At 38.7% G+C, this 17,115-nt stretch overlaps 4 protein-coding genes across 4 annotated transcripts; 3 read left to right on the forward strand and 1 right to left on the reverse strand.

Moving 5' to 3' along the window:
* Nucleotides 1–1,163: 1,163 nt before the first annotated feature.
* Nucleotides 1,164–3,525, forward strand: LOC122417661 (4-coumarate--CoA ligase 1-like). The gene is made up of 4 exons (XM_043431386.1): nucleotides 1,164–1,611; nucleotides 1,701–1,878; nucleotides 2,628–2,849; nucleotides 2,988–3,525. The coding sequence occupies exons 2-4, from the start codon at nucleotides 1,845–1,847 to the stop codon at nucleotides 3,395–3,397; spliced, it is 666 nt and encodes a 221-aa protein (XP_043287321.1). The 5' UTR covers nucleotides 1,164–1,611; nucleotides 1,701–1,844; the 3' UTR covers nucleotides 3,398–3,525.
* A 2,206-nt stretch (nucleotides 3,526–5,731) lies between these two features.
* LOC122417659 (luciferin 4-monooxygenase-like) lies at nucleotides 5,732–8,845 on the forward strand. Its single transcript, XM_043431384.1, has 8 exons — nucleotides 5,732–5,988; nucleotides 6,123–6,251; nucleotides 6,370–6,580; nucleotides 6,686–7,167; nucleotides 7,274–7,451; nucleotides 7,725–7,946; nucleotides 8,070–8,299; nucleotides 8,410–8,845. Exons 1-8 carry the CDS (start codon nucleotides 5,959–5,961, stop codon nucleotides 8,563–8,565), a joined length of 1,638 nt encoding a protein of 545 aa, XP_043287319.1. The 5' UTR covers nucleotides 5,732–5,958; the 3' UTR covers nucleotides 8,566–8,845.
* Nucleotides 8,846–10,288: 1,443 nt separating this feature from the next.
* Nucleotides 10,289–13,865, forward strand: LOC122417657 (4-coumarate--CoA ligase 1-like). Its single transcript, XM_043431378.1, has 8 exons — nucleotides 10,289–10,448; nucleotides 10,589–10,717; nucleotides 10,825–11,035; nucleotides 11,118–11,602; nucleotides 11,687–11,864; nucleotides 12,068–12,289; nucleotides 12,383–12,612; nucleotides 12,843–13,865. Exons 1-8 carry the CDS (start codon nucleotides 10,419–10,421, stop codon nucleotides 12,999–13,001), a joined length of 1,644 nt encoding a protein of 547 aa, XP_043287313.1. The 5' UTR covers nucleotides 10,289–10,418; the 3' UTR covers nucleotides 13,002–13,865.
* Nucleotides 13,441–16,526, reverse strand: LOC122417660 (zinc carboxypeptidase-like). The gene is made up of 7 exons (XM_043431385.1): nucleotides 16,312–16,526; nucleotides 15,840–15,999; nucleotides 14,883–15,407; nucleotides 14,678–14,765; nucleotides 14,374–14,576; nucleotides 13,736–13,820; nucleotides 13,441–13,649 (listed from the first exon to the last, which is right to left on the reverse strand). The coding sequence occupies exons 1-7, from the start codon at nucleotides 16,347–16,349 to the stop codon at nucleotides 13,441–13,443; spliced, it is 1,308 nt and encodes a 435-aa protein (XP_043287320.1). The 5' UTR covers nucleotides 16,350–16,526.
* Nucleotides 16,527–17,115: the final 589 nt, after the last annotated feature.

A 17,115-nucleotide genomic window follows, 5' to 3' on the forward strand; every position in this document is an offset into this window, starting at 1 on the left:
TCTTTAATATAAAAGAGGCCGCGACAAGAACGAAAAAAGTCAACGGCTGTGCTATTTCGCAGTCGAAGCGTTAGCCTCCAACGAAATATTGCTTAATTATTTATTTAAATATTCAATGATTATATAATGACTGGAGATGCAGAATGATAAAAGTAATGGAGTCACTATGGAGTGAGGTATAATTTCAACGATTTTTGCATTACAACGGCAACGTAACGCGCAATCCTTTCGCGTTTTTGAATCTGCTCTCACTTAATTTAGCACTTGGACTGTACGAGCTCTGAATTGTGATAGAATTTAATACGTTTTATGGAAAAATTTATCGTCTCGTTCCCAAATTCGGCATTCATCGTAACTTTATATTTTATCGAAAAAAATGTTTTCGGACTCAACATTCACTCGGAAGGTAAAAAGCACTCAGATTGTCCATCTACGATTCCTGAATACTCGAGATAAATATGCAAAAAAAAAAGCACCGACGCTTCAACACGCTCGATGTTTCAACACTTCCTTGAGGAGAAATTCATTTTGTCATTTGCATTGATCAGGTTTCCAACGATATTGTCGTCAGAAATGGGATTATGGAAGCGGAAGATGTTTCGTTACAACAGCTTTGGGGAAGTGATTTTGGAGCGCATGAAAACGAGACCAACATTTGTTGGACAGGCACGTTGTTTTGAGGGCTCACATCTAGTTAGAGCGACTGAAAAAAATGGCTGATTCAGCTCGTAAACATCAATAGAAAAATTGTGATTTTTCACGTCGATAGAGGAAAACTGGAATAATGAGAAAGTTCACAGGTGGATGGAATTACCGGCGGAGAAGAGACCTTCGCGGAGATGATGGAAAAGAGCGTAAAGTGCGCGTTGTGGATGAAACAACAAAATATCAAGCCTGGCGATGTAGTTGGAATTTGCACTCACAATCAAATGGATATGTACATACCGTGTTTTGCTTCTTTGTTTATTGGTGCCGTGTATAATCCGTGGTGGGACGTCGGATTGACGAAAGGTGAGAGTCGAAAAGTCGACAAAATTCGATCTTCGTTTGCCACAGTGCGCGATATAAATCGGTTCATTCCTTCCAGAATCAAGTCAATTGACGTAAACAGATTTTCAATAACCGTAGATTTAGCAAAGTACTTCATCGAACTGTGACGGACCCTAAAGTACTATTCCTGACGGACGTAACTGCTGAGATCGTTCTCAAAGTGATGGAGGAAACGGGCACTAAAATCCCAGTTGTTATCTTCGGAGGGACCTCGAATGATGTCTCGCTGAAGTCGATTCTTGATTCTCAAGATACAAATGAAGTGGCAAACTTTCGTTGCACTAAATTATCTAGCCCAGAAGAAGCAGCTATTATCTATACACCTCGGGAAGCACCGGATTTCCCAAAGGCGCTGTTTTTACAAATGAATGTCTTTTTCAAAATGTTTATCGATATTCACTATTGGGCGACCTCGGGAGTGCGGTGACACTTATCTTTTCACCGCTCTCCTGGGTCGCGGGCGCTTGGAGCGTGCTCCAAGGAATTATTGTTCCCAATCGAAGAATTATTCACCCGGAATTCACGGGAGAAAAGTGCCTCGAACTCATCGAAAAACACGAAGTGCGTATGCGCAACTTTTGATCTTTGTCATTTTTCATCATACTCTTGGAGTCAGTCCTTAACATTTTTTTTATCGCAACTATTCGCAGATTAATTGGCTACTCCTTGGACCTACCGCAATCGACGCACTGGTAAAATGTTCAGCAGTGTCGAAATACGACGCATCCTCTTTGAAATTTATGTTGATCGGTGGTTCAGTCATCACGAAGAAAAAACAAATGTTCCTGGCCTAAATGTTCCCTCGAGCTTTTATCTGTCAAGTCTACGGTAACGAATTTTGATCTGTTCAACTTTTGATTTTCTCCAGGATGGTTTTATATTTATTGATAAACATTTTCTTCCATCATAAATATTAATTCTAGTGTTTTACTTGTTGTTTGTTGTAAGAGTTTGGCTGCGTTTGTTTTACAAAAATTGAAGAATGCATAACAGCAAAGCTCACACGAAATCAAATATTTTAATTTGACTATGTCTGTGGTTTTAGAAAATTTTCATATTTTGTTTTTTACCGAAATGTAAAAAGAAAACTATTCCATGCGATGCTTGATTTTCAAAGTTCATTGATAATCGAACGATGTGAAGAAATGAAAAAAAAATGAGAATTTTAATAAGTAACAAATGAAAAAAAATAAGCAATCGTTGGATTATAGTTCCGTATGGATAAAAATTAAAGTAACTTCAATACGTTAAAAAACGTTCAAATAATTATGCATTTTAATTAGAGTTTTGAATATCAGCCACTTTCGGTTTTTTTAATTCTGTGTTACAAACAAAAGTAAAAAATTTAGTCTGCTATTAAAAAATTGATTCACTGCAAAAAAGTTTCGTAGGCACAGTTTTCGCATGAAATATTTTTTTTTATTTATCTGGTTTGAAATTCGTTTCATATAGAACGATACACTTGTCATTTCATTGGATATTTCGTCCTTCCAAATTTTACTTCCTATTTTGCTAGCTAAATTGATCGAGATACAGAAAGAGTGATGCTGATCCAGTGAATTTTTGTTCTATCTCAGGTTCCACTGAAGCGGGCGGAATAATAGTGGCACAAAAGAGAAATTCTAAGATTGGTTCCATTGGAAGATTGACCGGGAACACGCAACTGAAAGTCATCGATCCTGAAACCGGAAGAATTTTGAATCCAAACGAGACGGGGGAAGCTTGTTTCAAGAATACGTACGTGATGAAAGGTTACTATAGAAATCCCGAAGCAACGAGAGAAACAATCGATACCGAAGGTAGCTACGAATCTAGCTCGTCCAATGATCTTAATCCACGACAAATCGAAACCCGCTAAAGATCGCCGCTACAATAAATCAGCGTCCGCCTTTTTCTGCCACAAAAATAGTCATCTTGAGAGAAATTCGATCTTGCAGACTGGCTTCACTCTGGCGATCTCCTTTATTACGACGAGGAAGGCAACCTTTTTTTTGTCGATCGTTTGAAAGAGCTCATCAAATTCAGAGGTAATCACGTATCTCCCACTATGATCGAACATGTTTTGCTCCAACACGCGGCCATTGAAGAAGCGGCTGTTGTTTCGATTATGCACGAGGCGGATGGAGAACATCCGATCGCATTCGTCGAGACAAAATCTGGATTTCAAGTGAGTTTGCTCTTTTTTCTCGTTCACTTTTCAAATGAATTTGCAGACTTGCTAAGTATTTTTACGTTATTCGCCAATTATACACTGCATCCGAATAATATATTCATTCACGTGAATAATTCAATATTGCTTTATTTTTCTGTAAATTTTCGAGGAAGAAATTCAAACAATTGTCACTAATACACTGCCGGATTACATGAGACTCCGGGGTGGCGTCAAGATTTTGGACAAAATGCCTCATACATCCACAGGGAAAATAGCTCGAAGGGAACTCAAAATATTAGCGAAGAACTACGTACAATGATTCCCTATTGTTTTTACAATTTTATAAAATACCCGTCACCAGCCATGTGCCAGCAATCAGCCTTGTCAACGATATTTCTTTCCTCTTTCTACTGTTGAATGAATAATCCATTTCATTGTAATGAACTGTCAAGTTTTCAGATCGTTGTGAAATACAATAATGATTACTTCTTCACGTCACTTTTTTTCTCACTCTATTTTTCATATTTTCTGAACATTTTTTTCGGGCTATCCGATTGAATTCTCCGCCGGCTCCGGCTGAGAACCAAATTCTTAGTTTTTCGACATTAAAAAGCTCTCGAATATGCAATTAACAACTGTTTATTATTCATTGCATTCACTCACGTGAAAGTTGACAAGAATCGTAGATACGAAAATTCAAGAAATTGTATAAAAAAGAACATATGAAAAAATTAATTTGTAACCGAACCTTAGAAAAATGCTGCTTCTCCAGCTCATGATTACTCGATTATTCAATGAACTTATCGCAGATTTTTTATACTCAACATCGGCCTTTTATATTTTTATCAATACAATATCACTCGATAAATTAATGCCAAAATGCTTGAAAATCTTTTCGGCTTTGCGCAACGTTTCCAAACCCATTTTTATTTAACTTTTTTATTTAACTATTTCTCGTTATCAACAACGTCGCTTTTTTATCTACGGCTCGTCTCATCGGAACAGAATTGGCAATATATTTCGTGACAACTGAGCGACTGCTAGCGTTTTTCGGCAGATTGATGTTTACTTGTTCGTATACGAGAACGGGCTTTGTCCATTCACTGTTTGAACGAACCACATTCAATAACATTATGAGAGCCTGGGCTTCGGAAGCAATCGAGACTTGAAAATTTCTCATGAAATGCGAGAAATGATTTATTATTCCAACAGCGAAGAACCAAACCATAACTTTCAACAAAAATTCATCACGTTTGCCAGAAATAAAAAAGCTTGCCTGTTTTCAAGCCATTTTTATCTGGCAATCAGTAATTTAAAAAATGAAATAAAGGGGCTTTGTTTAATCTCTTCGTTCCTAAAAAGTTTGCCAAAGTCATTTGCACTTCGGTCAATAATAATAAAACGAAAAGAATTTTGAATGAATAAAAACATTTTTTCAAGCGAATAGACAGGAGTCAAAGCACCTATGTCATCGAAATCAATTTGAAGGCAGCTGATTATCAGAGCAAGAGACAATTTTGCCACCATAAATAGAGCAAGACTTAATTATTAGGCGACAGAGTTGTCTGGCACTACTTCTGTTGTCGTTTACGACATGCTCATGCACGAGTTTTTCGAAGAAATTAATGAATTGTCTATCCGTTCTCAAAAAGTTGGATCAACTGACCACGAAATAAATGTTTAAATAGCATTGAGACCAAAAACGTTTAATAAAAATACATTCAGACCCCTATACACTAAAAACGGTGTCGAAATTTACAGCTACAGTCGATTTTTTTTTCGCAATGAATAAATGAACAATGCATAAATAATATAAAAATTATAATTGAATAGATTCATTCTTTTTTGGACTGCACGAATTTCTTTCTTGTACAAGAGGGTGTGGAGATTCACAATCCTGCCGATTGCAATATTTTCCATCGATTTGAAATTTAAAAAATTTTTAAACCAATGAAAATTTAAAATTGAGACAGACAAATACAAAAATTAAAAAAAAAAAACTAAAAATTTGAAGATAAAATGATAACAAAAATCATCATCCTCATCTGGATGGAAATTAGTTAAATCAGTACAACAAAAGTTTATCAAGTAGGACGTCGGGAGAGATACGAAGAATTTCCTCGTAAGAGTGAGATAATTCAACACAGTTAAGTACTAAATTTCTTTTTAATTCTTCTTTAAGTTCTTTTTGAGGACATTTGGGAATGAATCTAGATTTCCATCTGAATTTATACTTCTCACACATTCATGGTTTATTTGCATGTATACGCTTGTGCCCTCATCAATTTTCACTCGTACTGTCTGAACCATTCGAAAATAACGTCAAGTTCAAACAGAAGATTAATTTTCAGCGAGGTGTGACACCCATTTCAAGAAACCCCTTGAAAATGAGCTGACACTTTTTCATTTTTCTCTTCACTTTTCGAGAGATCATTTTTTTAACGATTTCAAGTAATAAATTCATATCATCAGCAACAGAGTACACTATACGATGCGTACAAATTACGTTGAGTAAATTTCCCCCACTTTCCTCGACCATTACTTCAAATATCGATATTTCGTGTCACACGTAAAATTCCTCAGGGGTATCTCAGGGTTTCGATATCCCAAAACAAACGTTGGATCCAACGGTTCGTCATTCTCGAGTTAGCTCTTGCCTGGTATAAATATTGTGGATAATAAACCCTCGGGCCTCACATTTCCGACAAGCCTTCGACGCGCAGCACACTTTTATTTTGATAGAATAACCCAGAAAAATGTCGTCTGACTCAAAATATTGTCACAAGGTAAAAAAACATGTCGAAAAATATCATCTTTTCCAAGAAAAACGTCAAACGAAAGAGCTCCACAAGGAGAGTTTCCATTTATCGAATTTACCATATTTATTAAATTACCTTCGTCTATTCAATCGATAAAATAGGTTTCGGAGAGCCTGACTATTGAAAATGGAATTCTGAAAGGAGCGGATAAAGACTGCACCCTTAATTACAACAGTTTCGGAGAGATGCTTTTGGAGCGAATGAGATCGAACCCAACATTCGTCGGACAGGCAAGTTGATTTTTTTTATCCTCTATTTCCTATCGCTGAAAATATCCTGATTTTCTCCAGCGACGAAAATATTGAAAATTAGATCTAAAGGAAAATAAATGGGATGAAAAATTGACAGGTGGACGGTTCGACCGGTCGAGAGGAGACATTTGGCGAGATGTTGGATAAGAGCGTGAAGTGTGCGTTGTGGATGAGGGAGCAGAACATCGGGACGGGTGACATCGTGGGAATTTGCACTCACAATCAGTTGGACATGTATATACCGTGCTTTGCTTCCATTTTCGTTGGAGCGACGTACAATCCATGGTACGACATTGGCTTGACGAAAGGTGAGACCAGAGAGGGCCGAAAACTGGAGCTTCGATTTTCGATGACTCCAGAAAGATCGTTCGTAATGGAATAAACTAAACAGAATGCTTTACAATTCTCTTTAGAAATGGCAAAATACTTCATCGAATTGACGAAGCCGAAAATACTGTTCCTTACCGAATCAATCGCTGAGGTCGTCTCCAAAGTGCTCGAGGAAATCGGCTCGGAGATTCCGATCATTATCTTCGGAGATTCCTCAAAATATCTCTCCTTGAATTCCATTCTCGAATCACAGGACTCAAATGAAGTTGGTAAATTTCGCTGCACGGAATTACCCAGCCAAGATGAACCTCTCATTATTCTTTACACTTCGGGAAGCACTGGACTGCCTAAAGCTGTACTCCATTCACATAAATCCATCTTTGGCAACATCAAACACTATTTGAATGTCAACGAAATCGAGAAGCCTGTTGTACTCTTGTTTGCACTGCTCTCCTGGCTCACTGGCACTTACATCCTCTTTTTGGGTATTCTTATGCCTGCGAAAAGAATTATTTATCCGCAATACACCCCGGAAAAATGCTTAGAAATGATTGAAAAGTACAAGGTTAGTAAAATCATTTTCGTATCCATACCTCGCTGATGGGAAGTTGAGGGAAGTGAAGAAAGATCTCAAACGGTTCCGGCAATTTCCTCTCTGTTATGATCTGCAGGTTAACTGGATCCTGCTTGCATCCAGTGCGTGTATTTCACTGGAGAAATGTCCTGCGATATCGAAATACGACGCATCGTCTTTGAAGCTACTGGCCATTGGCGGTGGAGCCATTAGCGAAGAAACCGAAAGTTCTCTGGCAAAATTATTCCCCACAGCATTTGTCTGCCAGTGCATGGGTGCGAGAAATGATATTTTCGATCGATCATTCGATTATTTTAATTGCTTCCTCATTGGCTCGTTGAGTTTTCGCGTCAACTCCCATTTGGTTAATTCTTTAATAAAATTCCACGTGATCCAGGATTTTCAGTTGCGATGTTTAGTACGGAGCTTAAACGTGATCGAGTGTACAGTTTTCTTGAATCTTTTCCCGAATTTTCGTCGATCAAACTTTGTGTCTTTTCCAACTTATAGGAAAAAGGCAATTTAAAAAATGTTCTTTCCTCTCAAAGGTATCACCGAATTGGGGGGCCCGGTAATAAAACAAGAAAGAGGATGCAAGAGGGGTTCCATGGGAAGGGTGACCGAGAACAGACAACTGAAAGTCGTCGATCCTACAACCGGTAAAATTTTGGGTCCGAATGAGACGGGAGAAGCTTGTTTCAAGTCTCCGAACGTGATGATCCGTTACTACGGCAATGCCGAGGCAACCAAAAAGGCGATCGATTCCGAAGGTAAGAGCAAGTCAGGTCTCGATGATACGCATCGACGAGTCTCGAGAAATCCGCACTAGAAATAATTGCCTCGGAATCCGGATCCCAAATCCAAAATGATCTGAGCTCCAAATTATTCAACAGGTTGGTATCACAGCGGTGATCTCGTTTATTACGACGAAGACGGTCACGTTTTTTTCGCCGACCGATTGGTAGATTTGATCAAGTACCGAGATCATCTGGTTTCTCCGGTTGTCATCGCCAATTTTCTGCTTCGTCATCCAGCCGTTCAAAAAGTCACTGTTGTAGGACTCCCGCACAAAGCTGATGGGGAGCATCCGATGGCGTTCGTAGAGAAAAAACCAGGAAGTCAAGTGAGTATTCGTTGTTTGTTGATGTTTTGGGTACCTTCGTTAAGATTAGACTCGTCAATGAATAGTGAAAATATGAGAATGCAATAAAAAATGGGAGTTCGTTTGCGCAGGTTACTGAAGAGGAAATTCTGCAAACGGTGTCCGACGGACTTCCGGATCATTTTAAACTCCGAGGAGGTGTCAAGTTTTTGGATAAAATGCCGCACACATCATCCGACAAAATAGCTCGGAAGGAGCTCAAAGCATTGGCTTTGACTTTCGCTTGAAAATCTGCTTTTGTGATTCGATATTGAATGTTTTTTTCCAAGTTTTATTTCGAGACGAGGCTTGATTGAAACGCTTGTACGAATAATCGACAGTTTCTGAGCCGTTGCAATATTTTTTAGTCCCCTGAAGAAGAAATTTATAGTTTTAGAAAATCGTGACTTCGCCCCTTCAAGAGAACTTTCAGTCGTAAAATCTACAATGGAATGTCCGCCGAATTTGTCTTTGAATTTTTGTATTTTTATGGATTTTTATTCAAAAATAAATCAAACTATTCATTAATCCGTGTGGCTTATTTTATCCAAATCTTCCATAGGTTTTGTCCCCATTTCAAACTAACGAACGGATGCTGAAGACCAAGGAACCCCGTCCCTAGATCCTAGATCGAAAAGGCGTTCTGCTTTTTTGATTTTTCGATAGGTTTTTGGAAGAATCGAATTGAAACATTGTCCCAAATTGTCGTTTCGAATAACTCTATTTTTTTTTACGAAAAACAGACGAGCGTTGTAGCAAGACGCGAGAGCCAAACAGTGTGGAAAAAATGAAGTAGAAGCTTAATGATTTTCACACAAATAACGACTACGTTACCGTAACGACTTGATGCTATTTGCGCTTCCAAGTTATCAGGTATTAAGCAAGTACTACGTGTACACTGTGACAATATTTTTCTCCATAGACGTAATAATCCCACGTCGCGAGAAAATGTATACTTAAGTTGTAAATTTTTGTGTAAAACCCTCTCGAAGTGAAACTACGTAATGGAATGATTTTGACTGTGATTAGTTTGTTCTTGACGTAAGGAAGCAAAATCATAAAACGTTTCAGACGAAATTTTTATTTGAACAGAGTCGAAAAAGGATCAGGAAAAATTTTGATGTGTCACCTCACTCAGTAAAATCCGTTGTACGTACAGATTGTACGGTGATATGGAAATACTGGGATTTTCCAATCTCATAAATTAATAGTGTAAAATAAATCAAATGAAGAAACGACTCGTAAAAATTGTATAATCATTAATCGGTTGTTGCGTTGTTAAAAAATCCAGCAGAGCACTTTTTCTTCCACTGAAATCAATGTCAGAAATAACATTAAACATTTTATTTCAATATATTTAGGTCGTTTCCAATATGCCATGAACCCAAAGCTTCTTCATTCTCACATCATTGGTTATGAAAGATTTTTATAAAAAATACCTGAACAGGTAATTCATGATATTTTGAGTACGTACGAAAACGTGTAACGAAATAGAATCGCGCTGAATTGCTTCTCGCCCAAATATTCATTATTCCTCGCAATTTTTTCATAACTTTGTTTTCGGAAGAAAATCCTAATTTCAGAGCAAGTACTGCGTCATTTATGGAGCCTTTGATAACGACGTTACCTCCAATATAATAGGCGCTTCATCAAATTTTTCATGAACGCTCTGAAACTGGATTTTTAAGGTACTTGTTGATGCTGTTACGTTTACCAAAATATTATATTCCAAATATTGTGCTAGTGATATCGTGTTAGGACGGTACGAACATATTTCAGGTAAATACTGCTATCTCAAATTCTTTCGTTATTTTGATTATTTTTTCTATATTCTGCTTTGAGAGCGGCTTATCGAGTATTAAGCAAGCAGTACAATGGTAATGCCTTGCCATAATTACAAGCGTCGAATTCCACGATAGTTTATGTCCCTCCTGCTACGATATCTCCCTTCCACGAAAGTTTCTCTAAATGCCAAGGAACTTTTCATTCGACAATTCCGTTTTCTTCGTCAGTCTTTGGTTGGAATCGATCGTGTCGAACGGAAAACGCCTCCCAAGAAATTAACGATCGGCACAACTTCGTCGAGTAAAAATCGATAAAAATGTCGGCAGATTCAACATACTGTTGCAAGGTAAGAAAAGTTTTATTTTTGAACAAAGATGTTTCATAGAAATTAAGATAATTAGAGATTCAAAGCACGAAACAGAACTCACGACAACGATTATTAAAGCAATTTCATTGTTTCTTTTTTGCATTCGACAAATAAATTAGGTTTCGGAGGACGTTGTCATAGAAAACGGCATCATGAAAGCCGTGCATAATGCGTACACGAATCCCTACAACAGTCTGGGGGAATTAATTCTAGAGAGCATGAGATCAAATCCAAAATTCGTTGGACAGGCAAGTTTATTTTTACTCTTCTTTCCCAAAGAATCATCATTTTTTGCATCAAATGAAACGACTGTGAATGGTCAGAGGGAATAAGTGTCTGGGAAAAATTATGGCAGGTCGATGGGGAGACCGGCAGGGAAGACACTTTCGAAGAAATGGCTGAAAAGAGTGTCAAGTGTGCTCTGTGGATGAGGGAGCAAAATATTGGGATCGGTGACGTCGTAGGAGTTTGTACTCACAACCAAATGGACATGTACGTGCCATGCTTCGCTGCTTTGTACGTTGGAGCGGCGTACAATCCATGGTGCGACGTCGGATTGACCGAAGGTGGGGATGAGAGTGGCAAGAAAATAATCATCAACACTATTGCGTACCAATAAAATTCTAAATCGTTTATCGCCTCCTGCAGACATGGCGAAACACTTCGTCGACCTGACGCAGCCAAAGGTGATATTCGCAAGCCCTGCGACGGCCGAAGTCGTCGACAAAGCGATCAAAGACCTCGGCGCAGAAGCCACGGTCGTTGTTTTCGGAGAAACACCGAATCATCTCTCCCTGAACTCCGTCCTCGAATCCCAGGATTCGAAAAATCTCGGTGACTTTCGTTGCACGAAAATATCGAGCGCTGAAGAATCAGCCGTCATTTTTTATACTTCCGGAAGCACTGGATTGCCCAAAGGTGTTGTTCACTCGCACAAAGGCCTTTATGCCAACGTCCGACATTACATTAATATGGACAACATCGAGGAGCCGACCGTCACACTTTCGTTTTCCCGGCTCTGCTGGGTCACTGCCAACTACAACATGTTCCGAGGCATCCTTGTTCCCGATAAGAGAATCATCGTCTCGGAATACTCTACAGAAAAGCTCGCGGCATTCATTGAAAAGTACAAGGTACGTAAAATCCACGTATTTATATTTTCTAGTTATTTTTTCTAAATTAACTATTTTCACTGTCGCAATTGACGTTGTTTCAAGGTTAACTGGGTGCTCCTTGGACCCGCTGAGATGATTGGGCTCGCCAAATGTTCTGAGATATCCAAATATGACTTGTCATCTTTGAAATTCGTGTCCATCGGAGGGGCAGCCATTAAAAAAGAAATTCAAGAGTCTTTCGCAGCAACATTCCCTCGCGCATCCGTTCGCCAGTGTTACGGTAACGAATTCATTTCGATTTCAATTATTTTTCTCTTATTCCCTTCGCGAGTTCTTTCCCACCGTTTCGCCTCCAACTTGACATTCATCGATTTGTTCGGCGAAGTTATACGAAGTTTGCTTTTCGTTTTTTTTTTTTTTTTTTTTTTTTTAAATAGATAAAAAAATGTTTTTATTTATTTGTTTATTTTTTGAAATCCAAAGGTATCACGGAATTGGGTCTAGGAATAAAACAAGACGACAAAACCTGTTCCGAGCCTTCCTGTGGAAGGGTGACAGAGAACAGACAGCTGAAAGTAATCGATCCTAAAACTGGAAGAATTTTGAATCCACACGAGACTGGAGAGGCTTGTTTCAAGAGCGAATACATAATGAAAGGCTACTACAGAAATCCCGAAGCAACGAAAGAAGCAATCGATTCTGAAGGTAACGACGAGATGTGCCCGCACTCTTAGAATTTTCTTAACTCCTTTCTCGGAAGTGAGAGGATAAATTATGAGAGGAAAAACTATTCTACAGGTTGGTTTCACACCGGAGATCTCGTTTATTACGACAAACAAGGCCACGTTTTCTTCGTCGACCGTTCAAAAGAGATGGTCAAGTTTGGAGCTTGGCATGTTTCTCCCACTATGATCGAGCATAAATTGCTGACACATCCGGCCATTCAAGAAGTTGCCGTCGTCTCAAAGCCTGACGAGATCGATAACGAGCACCCGATCGCATTCGTCGAGAAGAAGCCGGGGCATCAAGTGAGCTTCATTTTCAAATTTAATGCCAATTTGAAATATTTTATTCTGCGAATACTGCAGCTTTTTCAAAAATATTTCAATTTTCGAGAGCATTGCAATCGCCCAGTCCGTAATTATCTCGAATAATTTATCGTCGAGCTCTTGATCTTCGTTGTTGAACCATGTCAGAATTAAAAAAAAAAAAAAAAAAAAAAAAAAAAACAAGGAATGAAGAGCATTTCTCTGTGCAGGTCACTGAGGAGGAGATTCAAAGAATCGTGGCAGCCGAGTTCCCGGATTACATGAAACTTCGAGGCGGCGTCAAGTTTTTGGACAAATTGCCTCGCACTGCGGTCGGCAAAATAGCTCGACCCGTGCTCAGAGCATTGGCCAAGGCTGATGCTCCATAATTTGCTTCATCAAAAATATCCTGTCTCCATGGGAGCTTATTTGTTATTATTTTTGATTCGTCGATGTTTTTAAGAACTTGACATTAATTTTACGATCTGAATTCGTTGTTTCGTCATGTCGCTAAAGAGAAATGGCTTGTCGCAAATTTCTCTTGGTTTTTACGTCTTTTTTGCTATATTTTACGAGCCGATCGAACGATCGAACTTTTTCTACGAGAAATTCGTTTTTACCATCAGACAAGTAGCTTAGTACGTAAGTCAGAATTCAAGACCGTGTTTTTATCATTTGATTTATTAAGACCCATGTAAAATAACGTTTCAAATCATGTTTTAATAATGACTGTTTGAAAATTCGTATTTTTTATTAGGACGAATTGTCACTTCGTTGGATCGCTGTATAGAAAAATGATGCACGCGTTCCTTCTTTTTTTATTTCGTTTTATTTGTAAATTCTTCTCGGTATTCCACGAGCTGCAGCTTCTCTGAACAACCCGATCAAAGAATCCATCGTTTCTTGGGCTGTCGGAATAATTTGCTCTGCTGGAAGTATAAATCCATATTTTCCAGTATCGCGGAGCTCGTACGTGTAAGCGATCGGTGTTTTGAATGTGCTCTTCACCCAATCGAGGGAACTCCCGGTCGCGATGTCTATTGTTCAATCAATCGTCCGATCAGACTACAAACTTTTGTATTTTTATTAGTTTTAGTTGAAATATAAAGAGCAAATTACTCACAAATTGTTTCGGCTATGTTTCCTGTCACGTATTTCGTACCGTACCGCTTCGATAGAGCTTCGATCGTTTTTTTACCAATTGCATACTGTAAAATGAGAATAAATGAAAGGAATAACTGAGAGATTAAAAATTACGTAATTTCCTCGTACTCGTTAGATTCCTGATCCACTTGATTTTCGTCATTATTTAAAATCATCGAGCGACGGTAAATTTTCCATTTCATTACGAATGTTGGACATGAAAATTCGTCTGAATTACACGAAACCAGGTACGATCCTAGTCTTATTCGGAATTTCACTCGATTTGCACGAAAAATGATCAAAAATGCGAGGTCGTTTGTCCAAGGGCCTTCTTAATACAAATTTTAATACAAAATTTGGCACTATTGAAGGGACCGGACCAATTTTTTGGATTATTTCAATGAAAACTGGCGGAAATATTGAAAATTTCAGATGTGAAGTGTGCTTTATTACGAGAGGCGTGACCCTCGATTTCGAATTGGTCGCGCAATATCTCGATGATTCTTAATCGCATTATTGTCAAAATCTCAGAGAGTAAATTTGAAATTTTTTATTAAATTCAACGTTAAGTGAGATTTGAAAAAAAACTGATCGATTCTCCTTGAATTTCGTACTCACAAGCTCGTCATAATTGTCGAGATGTTCGGTGGTGTGTCCGTAAGGGAAAAGGAGGAGTTGAGAATAGCTGTGGAAGGCGATGTAAGCGTAAAATTTGTCGGAAATCGATCGTATATATTCCGATAGAGTTTTCGTCTCAATGTCCGAAAATGGAGCAGTCCCAGCGAAAGTTTCCGAGCACGGTGAGCTGCTGGCGCCACCCTCTGATCGAATAAAACCGAAAAAAGTCGCTACAGCTTGGACAAACATTCGATTCCTTCGGGGCCGAATAAACATGAATTATTTTATTGTCGATAAAACGTACGCATCCATTTGTAACCCCAGTTGCGATTCGGGTCGGTTCCGTAGCAGAAAAAGTTGTAAGGTTTCCTTGTTTTTCGCCACAAACGATTCTGCAATAGAAAAACAAGCGATTGGCAATCGATTGAATATCGATGAAAGCTTGCTGCAAAAATCAATTTGTTTTCATTCCTGTGGGCACCGATGCTAAAAAATCGACCTAAATTTACCCATCTGTGCGTGTAGACATAACCGTCCGGATTGAACGATGGAAAAATGTACCAATCGTTGCTTTCCGCTAATTGACGAATTTCCGTATCGTTACTGGTCAAAAATTCGTTAATTATGTAAGTTACGGTTGCCGGGGTGATCCATTCACGAGCATGAATTCCACCCTCGATAAACACGCCGGGGTTGTTTTTCTTGAAGGATATTTTCACCCCTTTTATCCAACGGCCCTCGTACGTTTTCCCGCCGACAACGAGCTCAACTTTGTCCGGATAAGTGGCTGCGATTTTTTCAAGATACGCGTAAATCTCCTCAAGCGTATGATAACTCGTCCAGCCGAAAGTCGATTTTCCATCTCTACCGTAAAACGGATTCTCGTTGTCGACAAGAGACTGAACGTTGTCAATGTATTCGACGTATTTTATGTTCGACGACTCCATCAAATCATTGAATTCCAACAACTTTTCTGGTCCCACCATTAAATCGACCGTCTCGTTTATGTAACTAGGACCTTTCCAAAACGAATACTGAAACACATGTTTTATCAATTGTTTCATGCTAAATTCAAATTTAAGATTTAAAATATTCAATAATTCAACGAACAAAATCAAATTTCAATAAAACAAACTAATAATCATCCAAAAATTTCATTCCGAATCGGCGAACGAATCATCATTGAATTATTTGCGATATTATTTGATAAAAGAATGTTGTAAACACGAACATTTTTCACGTTACTTGAGACAGTGGAATGTTTTCCGTTGAACACCCAAAATCCAATTTTTTTTTTTAGTTTAGAAAAGTCGTGAATGCTCGAGACAGAAATGAAAAAAAAAATAAATAAATAAATAAATAAATAAGACAGAATCAATGAAACGAAATGAGAATTAGCAGAAACGGAAGTGCTCCGTTGCGAGTAAAGTGCGAGTCACTTTGAATATTTCCACGTCGATGCTTACCTCGTCATCCCGAAAATCACCGAACTGTTTTAAAAAATTGACTTGTCCTTCGGTGCTCGGTACGATCCTGAAGACTTTGTAATTATCGTAATTTTTCTTCTGAGCTGATACAAGGACGAGGAGGAACGTGAAGACGACGAGAATCTTGATCATGGTGTTGCTGGAACAAGAGCTCGATCAAGACTGAGGAAGATTTCTTCGAGTGTCCATAATTGAAGTATAAAAAGGGTCGGGGATCCGCGAATAAATTAATTTTTATGACGACCTTGTGAACCGTGTTAGATGCGGAAAGAAAAGATTGCCGTTGCGAAGGAAAAAATTATTCACACATCGTAAAAAATGCGAAGAAGAATATCGCGAGTGAGAAAAGAGCGTACAATGAACCCGGCTTTTCGCGTTCGGCCGCTCCAAACAATTGGCACGTGTGAAATCCCAACTCCGTATAAAGCGGCTTCATTGTTGGCTGACTTACCCGTTATCGTTTATGGCGAACTCATGTTCCGATCTCATTCACCTTTTCTCTATTTATTTCCTCCCCCCCGTCGATACGTCAGATACTTGTTTCTCCTTCCCCACTTTCTTTGCTTATTCTTGAGATTGCGAAGTTTCATAGTTTCATCTGCGATAGTTCTCTTATCGATGAAAAAATTCGTGAGAGTATGAAAAATCAAAGGAACGGACGATCGCAAAGTGCGCGGCACGAAAGATTGGGGCTACTGGGAACGAAATATTTCTTACGTGCGAAGTGCCATTTATCATTGTCACAATCGTGGCGAGATTTCCCTTATCGAATTGTCAAGAGCAGAAGATCGACGATCGTGGATAAGGAGAAGAAATTTGTCGACTCGAGAAAATTTTAGTTGGATCAACGATCGTGTAGCTGATGAAAAAAGACTTGTTGAGTCAACGAAAATTTGGATGTTCCAACAACTCAATTTTTTGGCTCGCATGACTACTCGCTACGATGGGAACTTCGTTGGATCGATGAAAGTTTTGTAGAATCACCAAATTCCATTTTGTTCGCTACGAGTTGTTGATCCTACACGAAATTTTTTCAACTCGATCGACTTTTCTCCCGCGGTGTATTGATCATTCTCGTGCAAAATATATTTGAGCTTGCGATTACCTTCGCTGAGGCAATATCTAACTCTGGTTTAGGTTCGCACCAATATTTATATTAATTTAATGTCATGCCGAGACCACATTGACTTGCGAGTGCACGTAACTAGAGCACGCGGAGTCGGACACGTGGGATTAGATAAAGTAATCAGGAGAG

Source organism: Venturia canescens, chromosome 10 (assembly GCF_019457755.1).
Source record: "Venturia canescens isolate UGA chromosome 10, ASM1945775v1, whole genome shotgun sequence".
Classification (NCBI taxonomy): domain Eukaryota; kingdom Metazoa; phylum Arthropoda; class Insecta; order Hymenoptera; family Ichneumonidae; genus Venturia; species Venturia canescens.

Excerpts from the sequence above, each read along its gene's own strand:
- LOC122417661 (XM_043431386.1), top strand. The coding sequence starts at position 1,845 with ATGTTCCCTCGAGCTTTTATCTGTCAAGTCTACG. Across the intron at positions 1,879-2,627 it reads TTTTATCTGTCAAGTCTACG|GTTCCACTGAAGCGGGCGGA; the intron begins GTAACGAATTTT and ends GTTCTATCTCAG. Across the intron at positions 2,850-2,987 it reads AGAAACAATCGATACCGAAG|ACTGGCTTCACTCTGGCGAT; the intron begins GTAGCTACGAAT and ends TCGATCTTGCAG.
- LOC122417659 (XM_043431384.1), top strand. The coding sequence starts at position 5,959 with ATGTCGTCTGACTCAAAATATTGTCACAAG. Across the intron at positions 6,252-6,369 it reads ACCCAACATTCGTCGGACAG|GTGGACGGTTCGACCGGTCG; the intron begins GCAAGTTGATTT and ends AAAAATTGACAG. Across the intron at positions 8,300-8,409 it reads AGAAAAAACCAGGAAGTCAA|GTTACTGAAGAGGAAATTCT; the intron begins GTGAGTATTCGT and ends TCGTTTGCGCAG.
- LOC122417657 (XM_043431378.1), top strand. The coding sequence starts at position 10,419 with ATGTCGGCAGATTCAACATACTGTTGCAAG. Across the intron at positions 10,718-10,824 it reads ATCCAAAATTCGTTGGACAG|GTCGATGGGGAGACCGGCAG; the intron begins GCAAGTTTATTT and ends AAATTATGGCAG. Across the intron at positions 11,603-11,686 it reads CATTCATTGAAAAGTACAAG|GTTAACTGGGTGCTCCTTGG; the intron begins GTACGTAAAATC and ends CGTTGTTTCAAG.
- LOC122417660 (XM_043431385.1), bottom strand. The coding sequence starts at position 16,349 with ATGAGATCGGAACATGAGTTCGCCATAAACGATAACGG. Across the intron at positions 16,000-16,311 it reads TTCGCCATAAACGATAACGG|CAACACCATGATCAAGATTC; the intron begins GTAAGTCAGCCA and ends CTCTTGTTCCAG. Across the intron at positions 14,766-14,882 it reads ATGTCTACACGCACAGATGG|AATCGTTTGTGGCGAAAAAC; the intron begins GTAAATTTAGGT and ends TTTCTATTGCAG.